Genomic DNA, 16,343 nt, shown 5'->3' with positions numbered 1-16,343 from the left:
ATCCACAATCCACTAAACCCTCAGATTTCTGCCTTGTGTTTCAATCTGATCTGACAAAAGGAGGGCAGGAAATGTCCAGGCTCACCTCTTAATACAAGGCAACACAGAAAAATCATTTTTCTAACACTGTAGGCAGGATGTGTCACCTTGGTATCCAGGTCCTGTCCCATTAGATCACCAGCAGTGACCTGCCCAGTGTGCCAAGCAATTTCATCTCCATGAGAGCTGGCCGCTGTCTTTGATGGCATTAACACTGGCAATCCACTGATAAAAGTCTGCTCTGCTCCGATCAAAGCCTGCTCTCTTCAGACTGCAGTACGTTGTCTAATAAAATAATGATTCACAAGGAATAAATTGTTGATGAGGAGTTCAGCATTTCAAAAACAACTTGTACAGCTGAGGTTAAAACAAGTGTCACTAAATTTAGATGCTGAATCTCGCAACGAGAAAAAGACAGGAAAAATAAAAGAATCTTTTTCCCCCGAAGCATTTCAAATATTCTGTCTTGTTCCAATGCTTTTTTTTTTTCTTTTTTTTTGAAGAGGCCAAGAAGGCATGGAGCAAAACCTTAATTACTCCCTGCACACCAGGGGAGTTTGATTTTTCCGCTCCAAGTGGAAAGAAAGCTCTCAGCTCAGGTCTACTGTAAGACTGAAGGCTTTGCTGTGGGTGAAAAAAGTGCTGGTCAGCAGGCGACCACAGACCCCTGCTAACTCTTCAATATAACAATATTGGATTTGTGTTAAATTCCCACAGAGCAGTGCTGCAGGTCTGACGGTAACTTTGAGGTTGGACACTTTTAGTAAAATACAGAAAGTCCGAATATTTTTAGTTATTTGAATGAATCTGTTAAAAATTTATAATAATTTTTTTTTAATTTTTTTTTTTAATCATTGCATGTCTGTGCGCACAGGTGTGTGTGTGTGTGTGTGTGTGTGTGTGTGTGTGTGTGTGTGTGTGTGTGTGTGTGTGTGTGTGTGTGTGTGTGTGTGTGATTATAGTTCAAACTGATCTTTAATTTTCAAACTTACCAGTGCCAGACACGACATGTCCCCCGACCAGGAGGAGAAGAACCAGAGAACCGAGACCTTGGTCACGCTGCATCCGAACACAACGCATCTTTTTTGGCTACGCCGTTGCGAAACGTTCCGAGTTGTCCACCGCGCGTAACCTGCGGAGCTTTAGATACAACAAGGGACTCCGGTACAACAAAGTCTTTTCCCCTGAGTGATTTCTCAGGAAATAGTCAAACACCGACGAGTCCAGTAATTGTGGGATTGAGTTGGTGCCGTTGTTTTGGTAAATAGTTGACTCTGGACAATGTTGACGCAACCAGAAACGCTCAAAACACATCCATCACCAAGCAGCTTGTGGATGTCTCAGGGAGATTGAAAGGGCGTAATTTTCCGTCCGAAATCAAAGTTTGAAGGGACACGCAGATATCACACCCTGTGAATATAGAGGAACAATTTGTCGGGACTATTCCTGATAGACTTCATTTCCAGCTCCTGGCTGGGAGCCGCGAGATGCAACGACAGTCACCAAAAAGTTTGACGCATCGCTGCTCCGAATGGAGAGATCAAATCAATCGAGGGGGTCCGATTCCCTGCGAAAAGAAACTTCAAGAAATAAGAGCCATGGGGAGACGCTGTCAGGTAGCCGCAAACACCAAACACTGGACTCCCGAGTTTGTCTTGGGCCCCCCCGGGTGTCTTGTCTCGTCCCCGTCCGCGCGGTGTAAACAAGAACACGGGGAGAAACGCTCGGCTCACAACGCCAGCCTCCGGACTACCAGTCCCCGCCTGGCCAATCATATATCATCTTCCTCCTCCTCTCAGAGTGAAGGCTGAACAAGTGAAGGTAAACTAGTAGCAAGCGAGGAGGAAATAGGCTAGATGTGAGGGGTGAGATAGAAAACCCGGACCCCAGAGCGCACAGATCCGCTCTGGATTCAGCAGGCACCAAGGTCTTACTGCAGAATAAGGTTAAGATTGTGAGTTTCTTTCTTTTGTTTCCTTCTTATCTATCTATCTATCTATCTATCTATCTATCTATCTATCTATCTATCTATCTATCTATCTATCTATCTATCTATCTATCTATCTATCTATCTATCTATCTATCTATCTATCTATCTATCTATCTATCTATCTATCTATCTATCTATCTATCTATCTATCTATCTATCTATCTATCTATCTATCTATCTATCTATCTATCTATCTATCTATCTATCTATCTATCTATCTATCTATCTATCTATCTATCTATCTATCTATCTATCTATCTATCTATCTATCTATCTATCTATCTATCTATCTATCTATCGATCCATGGAAATTCAAATAAATGTAATAATGGACGATCAACCTTTCCTTTGCTGCCTCTGCCTAATATGAATATGATAGCTGTCTTGAGTCTATAAAAGAAGTCCAGCAGCACCAGTCTTGGTTTATGAGAACATATTATATCCTGTCAATCCAGCCTGTCCGCATCTCTGGGTCATATTTTACTCTCAGTGGCCACAAGAGAGCACCCTTTCATAAACGAGACCATCCGCAATCAGGAGCAGGACTGGCTGGATCTTCTGCAGCACCTCTTCATTGTGAAAGTCGTTTCCTGTATGACTGGATGGTGCTGGTAGAGTATGATGTGTACAACACGGGGGGGGGGGGGTAGTGATGAAGAGGTGATCATTACTTTAGCGGTGAAGCTGGTAAAGTAAGGCGGTAGGTAAGGAGGTATTTCATTTTTAATATCGGCAAAGTCCTTTATTGCTTCACATTTCCAGAGATCAACTGTCATTTAAAACAAGACCTGACAATGGTGAAGTTCAAGTTTCTCTACAGGTGGTCCCACTTTCTCTGTTCTGTTCAGCCATGGAGACGATCATTACTCATACAAAATTCTATTTAAAAACACTTCTGCTTCTGTAGGCAGGAAACACACCACTTTCTCTGCACCTAAGATTTTCCTGTGAGATACCTGAGCTACATTGAATTTTAGAACAACATATCAATGCAAACGCTGTCACCAACTGGGCATGTGATGTACACATCGGTTACAAAATTAAAGGGAAAACCAGAGTAAATGAGCAGAGAATCAGCCAGAACAGATAGTGTGTATCATGAGGGCTCCCCGAATGGTTTGATGACTGAAAATGATGTAAACTGTATGTGGTGGCCTTCACAGATGTCAAAACTCAACCCAGTGGAACATCTGAGAGATTTCAGAGCAATATGTCCGACAGTTCTCATTAAAACTCCGAATGAGTGAGTATCTTTTGGAAGAATTATGTTCATCCCTCCAGAGAAGCCACAGAGAATCTATGTCGAGGATCACTGAAGCTGTTTCTGAAAACTTCATGTTGCTTTTTGGTGTGATTGTGTGATTAAAAGAGTAAAAACAGCTATTTATTTCCCTGAAAATGTCACAGAATATTACTTTATCCCACATCTCTCTCTACAGGCAGTATCGCTGTCTGGCTCCCGGTTAACATTCATTCCTTCTGTTCTGATTCACACTGATGGTCAGCGAGGTTTATTCCTGCGTGACTTTTACCTTGATGTTGGACACACTTAAAAGTGTAAAATGCTCAAGATGAAAAAAGATACATCAGAGTATCAGAGTGAAGCCCGGGGTTCAGAGCGCGGGGCGAGGCAGACAGAGAGCCGGTGTGTATGCATGCATGCCGCTGAGCCCAAAGCAAGGCTGCTCTCTCAGATGTGACAGTAGCTGGCAACAGAACAGCATTGCTGTACTTTGCTCAAATCCAACTTCAAAGGTCATAATCCGTCTGGACAAGTGATGACTCCCATTGCCTCCCTCCTCAGATGACAGTTATGCCGTCTCCTGGAGCAACGAATACACTACGAGTTATTTATTTTTCCTCCAAGTCTTTATTGTGACTGGTAAGAGAGTGAGAGGGAGAGAGGTGGGGTGGGGGTGGGGGTGGAGGGGGTGGGGGGCAGAGACGGGGATGGAGAGGGAGACCCCGACAGAAACAGTGAGAGCAAGAGAGGTTATGCGTGAAATGGAGTTTGCAAGTTGTGTTTTGAGATGGATTTCGCTCGTGGGAGCAGCAAATGCATTTTCTGTTTACATGTCGGTGCATGCCGTAGTTTCTGATTGTGCTTCTGTACCACTTTCACCGGTCTGTTCTCTCTGATAATAGCTCTGTGCTCTGCATTATGAGTACATTGAGTATATACTTATGTGACATTATCCTCTTTCATTTTTAAACCTCGTCCCTTAGCAGGGACTCGTAGCTCTCCTGTGGGGAGGAGCTCGTTTGACAGTTTTTAGACGACTGAATATGTTGACACGTCTCCTACCTTGATGAGGTCAGGCAGGATTTTTGCATTATGCAAGCTCTAATTAGATCATTTGCCCTCTCTTCTTTTTCTCCAACACATATCCCTGATTATTACCCAGATGATGACAAAGTTGACTTGCCATAAGTTATTATTTTGTCCTACCCTTTACTAAGACGAACTGAAGATATAAGTCAAGGGCACCCAATGGAAGACTGGAGAGGAAAGCTGGGGGAAATGAGAGCCATAATCGAGTGGGATGGAGCTCATATGTGGTGCATCATACAGGAGAAGAGACAATAAGAAAGCTGGGGCTATTATTCAGGCATAATAGGTTATCCATCGCGGAATGTTTAGCACCGCTGACTCTCCGTTGCTTTGTGTTGCAGGCTTGACATAAAAAGGATCAAACTGCCTATCTTTGTAAAACAGAGGGGGGGTCTAAAAATAGGAGACATGCTCTAGAAGTTGCTGTGGAGATAATTGAATATTATTTTCAGGAATGATTAAGTTGACCTATCCAGTAGACTAATTATTTCTTGCAGACCAGAGAACGTGTTTAATAGATTTTGGTAGCAGTGAATAAGGGAAAATAAAGCAGCCAATCTGCAGGCTTTCTGCTGACCAAGAAAACAGTATCTGTGGAAAAATGAATAATATCCATCATTAGAGTTTGGCATGGGGAATCACGGATTCATCTTGCAGAATTTCCAGAATGTGTGCTCAGTCTTTTCAAGAAACAATTCCCTAGTTTCTATAGATCAGCAGCTGAAAGTTACTCAGTACATTAAACCAAGCACTAGTACAATTTTGAGCAACACGTGCTTTACTTATTTTCCTACTTGCCAAAATTTTGATGGGAAAATTTTGCACTATTACATCACTAGTTTCATATGACAGCTGACATTGCTCAATCATTTACATATTAATAATATTTCCAAGCAAAACCTTTGAAAATATATGGACTATAATTCATGAATGCATTACCACAAGCATTTACACATTAAACCAGAAGGCCATTTAGAGTTGCCAAGGCCAGTCTTTCATGATATGCAAATCTGCAACTGTAATGACTATATATGGCTGGATGTACTGAATTTCCAAAACTATTAGAAAATGTCAAAATATATTTGTGCCTTGCTAAAGTCTCACATCTCAGCTGTTGTAACAGTTCCAGTTCTCCCCTGTGAAACCACTGTCCCAGAGTGCTCCATAATAACTGCTGCTGTATTAAGTTTGAACAAGTACATGTGGAGCCCGGAGGATTACTGGTACCTGTGGATGTGGATTGTGATATGGAGTCATCATATTTCTAGAATGACCTATGTTTTGTGACGACTGAATTTTTTTTTTTTTTTTTACCATTTACTGGATTATAGTTGGCCAAATGCCCCATCTCTCAAAGGTAATGACAGTAAAAAAATTAAAAAAAAAAAAAATCATAGATCTGCTCCAAAGTTAAATGGGTTCTTCCTTGGCTCATGCTACACCAGGGGTCTCCCATCAGTAGATCACCATCTACCTGGTAGATCAAGGAGCTCTCAGAAGAAAAAAGTTGGAGACCCTTGTGCTACATTCTTCTACCATGTTTCATGACAATCGGGCTCCTAATTGTTCCATAATCTTGCTGCCAAACCACACCAAAAACATTCCTCTTTGGTGAAAGTAATATTAAATAAACAATATAGGTGAAGAAGGAATGGTATTGGTGGTCGTGTATAACATACATAATCTTGTGGCTTTAAGCAAAGATAATGTTTCCAAAGTAATGAAGGCACAAGTCATACTAGATTAGATGTAAAACAGGAAGAGCAGGGGTGGTGGGTGTGAGTATTGAGGGGAGTATTTCTGGGATGCCAGGACTGCTGTTGAGCCTTCCCGAGGTGTCGTGGTCCTAACTCGACAAAACACCAAAGAAATCAGGCCCTCACTTAATAACCCCAGCAACATGCTGCACACTATCTCCTTGTTGCTAAGGCTTTGTACTAGATAGCGTCTTATGTGGGTGTTAAAGAATAGCATGCAAAGTGTTTTAATTAATAATATAATAATAAAAATGTCCATTCTGCTACATAACAACTACATTTTACTGTAAGTATGTTTTGCTACTAATTTTTCTCTACTCTTACTTATGTAAAACATTCCATTCAGGACTTTTTCTTTCAGAGACTGGTATTGCTAGTTTAACCTCTGTAAATGATCTAAATAGATTTTCTTCTACTGCTCTGGATAATCCACAGACCTCAATACAACCCGTTTTCACTGGAAGTGTCCACAGTGTGCTGTTCACTGTTGAGAAATATCTTTTAATTGATACAAATATTCAACAACTATAATGTTTTTAGAGTCTTGGTTCAAACTGTAAACAACTAAACCAAGCGATATTCAGTTGGGCACGAATACATGTGAACATATGCAGATTGATTATGCTGAGGTTTATTGCTGTGTTTGTGTATGCATGCATACTGTATATGCCTCTGACTGTGTGTTTTTGAGAATAAGGCAGAACGAATGTGTGTGTATGTGCTCCTGTCAGTGTGCATCGACTTCACCTGTCCTCCACCGTTGTAATCCCTGGGTACACCTGGGCCTTTGGGCTCCGGGGCTTTTAGCAGATTGCATGTGTCAGACTTAGGACAATTACACTGATTGTTACCCCAGAAACTCTGCTGGCCGTTCGCTTCTGGGAGAGAAAAAAAAAAAGTTAATAAAATGAAAGGTGACAGAACAATGTGGAAAATTAGAGAATCTCTCTGCAAACTGCTTTTAATATACATCTAACTCCACACTGTACAGAAACAGCACCTTGACAAACAAATGAAAATAGTTTTCAGACACTTAAAAGATCCGTTCTGTTACTGCCTAATGAATTCAAAACTTTTTACCCAAGTTTATCTAAATTTAGGAGAGCTGATTTAAATGTAGATCTGATCTTTCATCCTCACAGAACTCCAGAAAATACACATTTCTAAATGGGAAATTGATCAGCCCCAAATATCCCACAGTCGATATGATTGCACTGTTAGATTTACCTCCATGTCAAAACAGTATGTTGATATTCAGGAAAGATAGGATGCTTAATGCTGATCTTGTTCTCTAATGGTCACGATCAGATGGAGCTCTCCCCTCAGCCGTACACAGGCATCATTAGTAAACAGCAGACCGAGGAGCAACAAGATCGTTTGTGCTGAATACTCGGCCGAGAGTGGCGAAAGAGAGACCAGTCCCCGAGGAGATTACAACTGATTCATATCTCCACTACGTTAAGATAAGGCATGTAACTATAATGTGCACAGCTAAGGGACCCTCCACTGGAAAGTGAGGGATGCATAACCCTCAGCAGCTTCAGGGCTGATGATTGTATATGGTTTATTTTACACATCATAACTGTCTTATAGACAGTTTTGTGGTTGTGGGGCATGGTTTGGCTCAGCTGCAGGAGGGACTGATTGGGGGAGTGGTTCAGGGAACGGTGACTGGAAGAGGTTTAATTAGCACAGCTGCAGTGAATCGAGTTCTTTCTCTCTCTCCACATAAAAGCACCGAGCAGGTGACTCCTGGGGACACTGAGCAGCGGGCTGGCTGCGGACAGGACGTGTGGCATGTTGCTCGAATGCCCGGCAGGAGATATTGTTTGTGTTGAATAAGCACGTTGACAAACTGTACTTTGGCTGTTTGTTGTGCGTTCGGGCTGAAAGAACCCACGGTGACAGCAAGATGTCTGTCACAGCTTTATTCAGACAGAAGAAGAACGTGTAGCAGGAAAAGTGCAGGTGAAACAAGTCTCTTTACCAGTGCCTCAATTGTCTTACCAGTCAGTCTGGTACTGTTCATACTCTGAACCACTACAGACCAGGAGCCTGAAATGAACCCACCTGAATAGAACACAATCAATTACACTTGACATTACAAAGTATCTGCTGAATTAAAGGTGTACTGAGACACACATAAGGGAGAGATGTGTTTCAACATACTGTAAACAATATACTGTATGAGCTGCTAGAAACAGAGAAACGGAAAGATGCGTGCAAATGCTGTGAATGTGTTGCTGCGAGGTGGTGAGACTCGGAGCTGCAGTAACACTAATTAAACTTAACATCTGTTGAAAGTAGAGACGCTGGCAGCTATCAAGCCGACAACCAAATCATCAGCTATTACGAACCACAATATCGCTGTCATATCAAACAAAATAGCTTGTGTTGATTGATCGGAGGGGAAGAAGAAAAACTCCTCCTGCCTCCAGTACGCTCGATATGTAGGAGTTTCTTACCCACTGCGGGCCTTTGTCAGGTAATGCCTCAGTTTATTAGGCCTGATATGAACTATAAACCCAAATTTTGTTTATGATGAGGGGCGTCAGGGCATTGTTGAGTAACGATATTTCATGAGGGAAGCATTATGTACACTTCATAATATTTGCTGCTCAGCACATTCGATGCTAGTCTAGTCCAGACTTGTGTTTTTTACGGCAGCAGAGGGCTTTAGGACACTGTAAGTCAGGGTTTCATCTCTGAGTGCAACATTATGGCTTCATTTCTGTGTGCCTGTGTGTTGGTGTGTCAGTGTGTGTGTTTATGTGTGTAGATTAATGACCACTGGCATAAGAAATGCCACGGACTAGTGTTTTACACAAACAACTTCCAGTTTTGTGACGATATAGGGAAACGCCTCGGGGTGGAAACATGACTTTTGCTGTCCTCTGTTACTCCCTCTATCCCTCTCTCTCTTCATCATCCATCGCTCCTGTTCACCTGCGCCACCTCACTAATGATTGCTCAGCGGCTGTGAGTCTACCATGCATCATTTACCAGGGCTCCGGAGAGGCAGAGATAGAGAGCAGTAAAGAGAGAAAGGGGAGAATGAGAAAGAAATTCTCTACTCGTGCAGGTAGGAAGGTTGAAAAGGAGCAACCACATTATCCAGAAGGAGAGAATGAGAATAAGGAGATGTGTTGAAAGAGGCGCAAACATTGGGAGACTAGCATGTGCTGTAAAAGCAGTGTGAAGGGAGAAGGTGAGAATAGGCTGGAGGGGACCAGGAGGCGCATTTTATTAATCACAGCCTTGATCTGGTGGGAAACACTGACAGCTATGGATGGAAATAATACTCAAGAGTTGCCACCACTGCACTTCTGCCTTCCACCAGGAGTGGGTGGTGGCAGCAAACCATAACCATGTTGGTTTTATATGTGTTTTATTTGTGAGTAACATCAATGTACAAAGGGATTATTGTTACTGAGACAAGGCAGAATACAGTTACCATGCTACATAAGAACGGCTTAATATTTGGAGGGGGGGGGGATTTGCAGAAAATATGGTTCCAATCTAATATATCACACTGGTGACATAACTTAATAAGTGCTAGGCAACTTTCATGGTAATTTCACTTTACTTTTACGCTCTTGGCAGTTATAAGGACAATCCTTATATGGTGATCTTTTTGGGGGCTTTTGTTTATTTTAGAACAGTCTCGGCTATCCACATCTTCCATTGTTTGATATTTGCAGATTATAGTGATTATTGTGTCTCATGAAATGGTTATGTTTTCAAATGTATCTCACCATAAGCTTCTGGCAGTAGACATATCTTTTCTTAATTGTGGAACATTATCTTGCAGAAACAGCACAATTGTAACATTGCCCCAATTATAAGAGTGGACTGTTGGCCTTGGCAGAGGTCTGTGCTCTTAAAGTGCCCCTCTTGTTTTCAAATGTGATACATTGTGAAGTGACAGAGATTTTGTGACTCATGCAACCAAGAAGCCAGAGTGTGAATATAGGAGAAGATTACTAAAGATATTACTTTGCTGACATTTGATCTGTCTTCATAGCATGATTACTTTGGTACAAATATCTGAATAGCATCAATGCAAAGCTCGGGTTCTGCTCTATTTTGTGATATGTTTTTAATGCCTATGCAAAGATGTGTTCATGAGTAATTCAAACAAGAGGTAAGCTTACAAAATGTAACAACACTTTGTGGTGACGCATTGTTGATCGGTCCACTTGTTAGCATCACAGTCCTTAATTTCACAGTGGCTGGACAAGCACAGAAAATTCACCCCTCCTTCTGCCTCGGTTCAGTGGTCGTACACACTGTTGTTCAACATTTATTTGCTCCAACTCTGACATGATCTGCTCAGTTTCAGTTTCGCCATTGTTCAAAGTACTTGAAAATATTCAACACAGTGGTATAGAAACCCCCCTCAACGAGCTTTTTAACAGTGTCATTACAGTGAGAGAGAAACACCAGCTCACAAAACATAGACCTCTTGCAAAGGTTAGTTCAGGCTGTGTGTAGAGCCTACGTATCTATAAATCAGGCTGAATGGGTGAGGAGATGGACGCAGCTCTGTATGCAGATTGTAGCTATGATTAAATATATACACTTTGATATATAGACAAGCAACTAACATTATTGGAAAAGTCAAGACATAGTTTCCTTTGATATTCACTCTGCCTCGCTGCAATGACTAAAAAAAGAGATGTGGATTTGAAAGTACAGTTTGTCTGTAGGGCTCCGAGGGTTAATTTAGCAATTTCAATGTAGCAGTGAGTGAGTGAGGACTGCTGATCAGTACGCTCTAGTTTCAATAACATTCAGATTCATTAAGCCATCTGTTATTTTGAAATGATTGAGTTTTGCCTGACACTTTTGAGTGGTTTTCAGCAGTTATTACAAAACACACTTTTGAAATCAAACTGCAAGATGTAGAGACAAAAACAGGAAAGATCACCTCCGCTTAAGTTTCACAGCAGCGACTTGTTAATGTTTCTCTACCAAATACATGATGAAACAGTCGATCCACCACAAAATCAATGTGTCAAGCCTGGACAAGACTCAGCAGCATCCCATTATAGATGACAGCACAGCAGGGTGGCATCGTGGCTTACAGCACAGTACCAGCAAGTCAAAAGGATTTAATTTTATAATTTACCTTTCCAGGAATAACAACAGAAAAGTCAGAGGAGCAGCCGAGTGACAATTTTTCCACATTCCTCATGCAAGCAGAGCGGCCCCTGTTATTAGGTGTCTGACTAGACAGCCAATCAAGTTGATAATAATAGGTTGGATTTCTGCAGACAGAGGATGGATAACACAGGAGCTGACCTCGCAGTACAGCCATCCAGCGGTCATCTTATTAGCCTCAGGTGTGGGCACGCATTGTTTGCCTGCACATGCTCTCCCATCACACCAATATCCCCTCATTTCTGGGGGTGGGAGGAAACACTGGCAGGGACGGGGAGACGGGGAGAGGCAGAGTTGGGGAGTGAAAGCGATGAAAACAGGCAGAGGGGAAATAACAGCACTTTTTCAGCAGGAAATGACTCTGATGAATATGACTGCACTCTGCAATGATAATACATGTCAGGTTTGTTATTTAATGAAATTTTATATGGATTCTCCAGCTAATATAGAAGTGCCACATAAGTATCGAGCATTCTGGGCACAGCGGTAAATGGTGCTGGACATCTGTAAAACAGAATAATCAATGTATTGGCAGGTTTTGAGCTACCAGAGAGTTTATCTTGTTTCCAAGTCTTCTCCTCTGACCTTTACGCTCTAGAAGTTGAGGTGATTTCTCTTTTTAAAGGGATGCAAATCCTTCCGCGGTTACCAGTCAAATCCATGCAAAGCAGTCAGTTGAGGATGAATCCACAGCAGCCTCAAAACAGGATGTGGAGCTTATGCTGCATAAGAAGGTCAAATCGCGGTGGCGGTAAGTTGTGTGTTGTAAACAGTCAAAGGACACGGGTGGAAGCTTTTCAGTCTCTTGAGGCCATTTCACCAGTAATTTGACTGAAATATCACTTTGTTTTGGTTGTTAATTGGTGTCAATAACAAAGAAGCAACAAAGTTGGTCTTTAAACAAAAGGTAAAATATAGCACAGAATTTCATTTTTAGCAAAATAAAAGCATGAAATATGACCTACTTCTTATGCCACATCAGAATCCCAAAGTACAAAAGGGTAATGTTATACTATCTCACAAAAATGACAGAAAATTGAAGCTTGAATTTAGTAATCCCTGAAGCAAAAGTTCAGACGACAGACAGACAAATAGGTTACCACCACTCTGAGGTAGGTCATAACCAGAAATGGAATTAATGAGCAAGTATCGCACCTGCTTATAGGGAACAGACAAGGGTTGAAAAGGTGAACATTTGATGCTGACACACCTGCTCCTCTCAACGTCTACATGATTGCTATTTGAAGAATCACAAGGTGTTGGTGTTAGTCGGGCCTTGTAGTGCAACTTGCCTATAGAAAGTAATCCAATGATTTGAGGAGCAGCAAAGATGTGAGCTCGAGACATCAGACCAGCAGTCCTCGTGTTCAGGCTTTAAAGCTTTAAAGGCTTCTTCTGTGACTAAAAGAGACAAAGGAACAATCATACAACTAACTAACACGGTGAGTGAGCGTGCTCCCAGGCTCTCACACTCCCTTTGGAGGGCACACCGCAGCCTTTCATCTCTGCTCCCCTCTCTGAATCTATCCTCTCATCTCTCTGCTTTATGTTCTGCGTTCTGAGCAGAGTTCAAACACTGGGGACCAGTTTAAATACTGGAGGTTCCCACTGCACCGCTCCAGTGAAGTAGAGCATATAGTGAAACATAAAAAGCTCAGGCTTTCAACCCGAGCTCTCACCGCCAGTTATCTTTTCTTAAAGGTGTTCATTTAATTTAATCTTCCCTTCTTTTAATCAATGCATGTTAAAGATAACATTAAAGATTAAGCTCAACATGATGCTAATAAAAACTGGGAAAGTAACTGGATGGATGCAAAAGGACACAAATGGTCAAACCTAGAATATGATATGATATTCCAGCACCATGCGTTGCAGCTTTCCAAATACTCCAATGTACAAATCAATACATGAAAAAAAAAAAAAGCTAAATAAATGAAAGGAAGGAGGATGCACCTGGTTCGATAGACTTTCAGGTGACTGAGAGGATGTAGGAGCCTTGTTGTGCCTTGTGTGTGTTTACATTGTGGTTACACTTTAGACCTATGTTGCACAGTTGTGCTGCAGATGTATATTAAGAATGTATGTCTTTCTTGTGGTGTATCTCGTGGCCGCAGATCTCCCGTTTGCTATCGACTCCGTTTGAGTCTTCCACAGGAAGTATTTTTCAACAGGGAGAACAGGGAGCGCTCCTTGCTGCAAACAGGCCTTGAAGTTCATCAATAAAGGGAAAGAGAGACCAGGAGAGAAACGGCAGTACAACCGAAAACCCCAGAGAAATCCACAGACACTGACGAGAGATGATGTTAGAGACAGAAACAAAAATCCACTTTCCACACTCCAAAAGAATTCAGAAGTGAAACGCGCTTAATCAATCATTTTATCATTAATTGGATGTCAGCATATTAATCTCATGCTTCTACAAATACAATTATATGGATTAGGTAAAAAGACATAATCTGCAGTTCAATCCTCATTACTATGGTGATTAATCCACACTGATTACCTCATTTTAATTAACATAATGAGATACTCAAAATATCCATTGTGCCAGCAGTGAGGGTGATCTTTGGTTATGTTTTGTGGACCCTGAAAGCGTTCTAGTTGTATGGAATGCCCGCATGTGTGTGACCCGCTGGTGTGAGTTGTACCTGGCTGACAGGAACGATGGCTGGTTGAAATTAGATTACACAATCACAAACGTCCCAATCAGAGCTCATGCATAATTCATCCCCCCTCGGTTGGCTTTCATAATTACTTAATTAATTCCCAGCTCTAAAGAGATAGGACAGTGCTAATCCTCCAGCCTCCCCTGGGGCTTCCCGGGACTGCTATAGATGTCTTGTCCCAGGATGCACTGCAGCAAAATAGATGGAGACATCCAAAACAGTTGGTCGGACTGTAACCATGGAGCCAAGTCTGCTCTCTTTGGAGACTTCTCTTTGTTCCTCTTTTTTGCCAATGTTGTTCAGGATTCAGGATTCGAACTTGCCTATAAAGCTCTCAGCTGGAGTTGTGTGCTGGCAAAGTGTTTTCATCCCTCTGAGAAACATCCAGCCCTAGTGCTTTGTGTTTCCTCCAATAGCAGAGAGAATGGCTTCTGACTGATCTGATGCATGGAAAAGAAACAGAGATGTACCTACCCCCATGCTTTTACAAGCAACATGTGCCTGTTTTAGCTGCTTCTTCATCTCTTGTTCCATCAGTGGAGTAACATGATGTCTAATCCACACAGTTTGAACCGGAGGCAGAGAAGGAAACAAGAGGGAAGTGCTTCATACGCACGCTCACATTCAAATACTGCTCCAATATCCAGCAACACCAAATTTAAACTCTTATTTTATGTTTTTCCTCGACTGCTATGGTATCACCTTTATCGTGTAAGATGAATACTTTAAATTCAAATGGAACCAATACTAGCTATAGAGGGAAAAGTAGAATAAACTGAAAAAGAAAAAGGATTTTTTTTTTCGAGAAACAAAAGTCACAATAACAGTCCTGACTAATGCTAAGAGCCGAAGCTGCACAGCATTAATTCCCTTTGGCTTTTAATGTAAAGTCTAATGAACCAGACACAAGATTCCTGCTGGACCGGGAGCTACTTAATCGCTGATGAATGAATATAAGCAAACATAGCAACACTTATTTAATCACACCTCCGCAGCCTCCGTGGTAATGGCAAATAACATCTATTACTGGAATTATGTTGACCCAATATGAGTGAAACCATGGCCTCGCTTCCCTTGCTCCCATTTGAAAAATGTTCTGTCACTTATTGGGCTGTAATTAGTAATTATCTGTCGAGTCAAATAATTTCTTTACAAATTAATTACATGTCCGCTGAGAGACGAAATCACCACAGTGGAGGCCGTGTGTCAAGACCGTGCAGGAAGACCAGTCACCTGCTGCCTCCGTGCTGAATGAGTCCCCGCAGCGGGACGCCAGTGACCGAGACGTTCCACAGAGAGAGGGCGAAGTAGGAAGTAGAAACAGCGAGAGACCAAAGACTGAAAACACTCCAATCAATCAGTGATTTGACTGTGGGCTAAGTCCATGCTGATAATTAGCCAATCAGAGCAGAGTGGACAGTGGGAGCTTGCCAGGCAGGTGCCTGGAGGCCCTCGGGGGACCTGAACTGTCTCTTCCCTTCATTAACTCCTCTCGTCCTCTCCCCTTGTCCGCCTGATCCTGCGAGTGGCCGGGGCTGCTGGGTAATTCAGTCTCCAGTCTCTGAGGTGACCCCACGCCGTAGGGCTGACTGAGCCAAGGATACAACACTTCTTTTTAACATCTCTCTGACTCGCTTTTTCACTCTTTCCAGGACCACTAGTGCTTCCTGTTGGTAGCTCTTTGTTAGTGGGGTTCTGCTGAATGATCGAAATACCATGGCCTTTTTAGTTTTCCTGACCTTCCACCAGTCTTTAGATATGGAGGTCAAAGAAAAAGATCTTCTCTTTTTTATTTTTTATCTGCCTTCTTCCCTCCATGTCTGTCTGCATGCCTGTGTGGAAATGCAATTTCTTCCCACCTCACTATTTGCTGCTCTTTATGTGGCCTTTATTGCAGCTCTTAGCTGATTGCTCATATTTATTTACAACAAATGCAGTTATGAGGTACGGCTGTGAATACAGTGGGCATATAAATGCAACGCTCATCTCCTGTTAGCTCATTAGAATGTATTGCGTAGCTTTCATCTGAAAATGTTTTCCGCTTTTGTCTTCATGACTGCAATTTTGAACCTCCCAGGATCCTCTCTTAGATTAAGCTGGTCAGAAACAGAAACGTTGTTCCACAGAAAAAAAGAGCACCCCAAACACAAAGGGCCTTTAAAGAGGAGATACAGCCTATAATATGTGTCAAAAAACAGAGTATTCGTAACATCCAGCTTTAATAAGGGATGTGCAGAGATCCTTGTCTCTCAGAAATGCACCCACCCAAGCATGCGCGCACACATGCACACACAGTAATCACTATGATTTCACATTATAGCTTTGCACATTGCCATAAAAGCCGTGTTACAACGTGATTATTGGCTGTGACAAATGAAGAGGTTATATTCAAACTG

At 42.0% G+C, this 16,343-nt stretch overlaps 1 protein-coding gene across 2 annotated transcripts in view; it reads right to left on the bottom strand.

Annotated features, from left to right (window-relative positions):
- unc5b (unc-5 netrin receptor B) overlaps window positions 1-1,821 on the bottom strand; it is a 59,701-nt gene extending 57,880 nt beyond the window's left edge. For both annotated transcript variants that reach the window (XM_069690156.1, XM_069690157.1), the window contains exon 1: window positions 1,032-1,821. In XM_069690156.1, the coding sequence (XP_069546257.1) occupies window positions 1,032-1,119 (88 nt within the window). In that variant the 5' untranslated portion in view covers window positions 1,120-1,821. The remainder of the gene's footprint in view (window positions 1-1,031) is intronic.
- Window positions 1,822-16,343: the final 14,522 nt, after the last annotated feature.

The sequence above is a fragment of the Brachyistius frenatus genome, unplaced genomic scaffold, assembly GCF_029030835.1.
Source record: "Brachyistius frenatus isolate BFR_SWC_R1_liver_20210118 unplaced genomic scaffold, ASM2903083v1 Contig_8, whole genome shotgun sequence".
Lineage (NCBI taxonomy): Eukaryota > Metazoa > Chordata > Actinopteri > Embiotocidae > Brachyistius > Brachyistius frenatus.
This window is presented reverse-complemented; position numbering and strand designations above follow the sequence as displayed.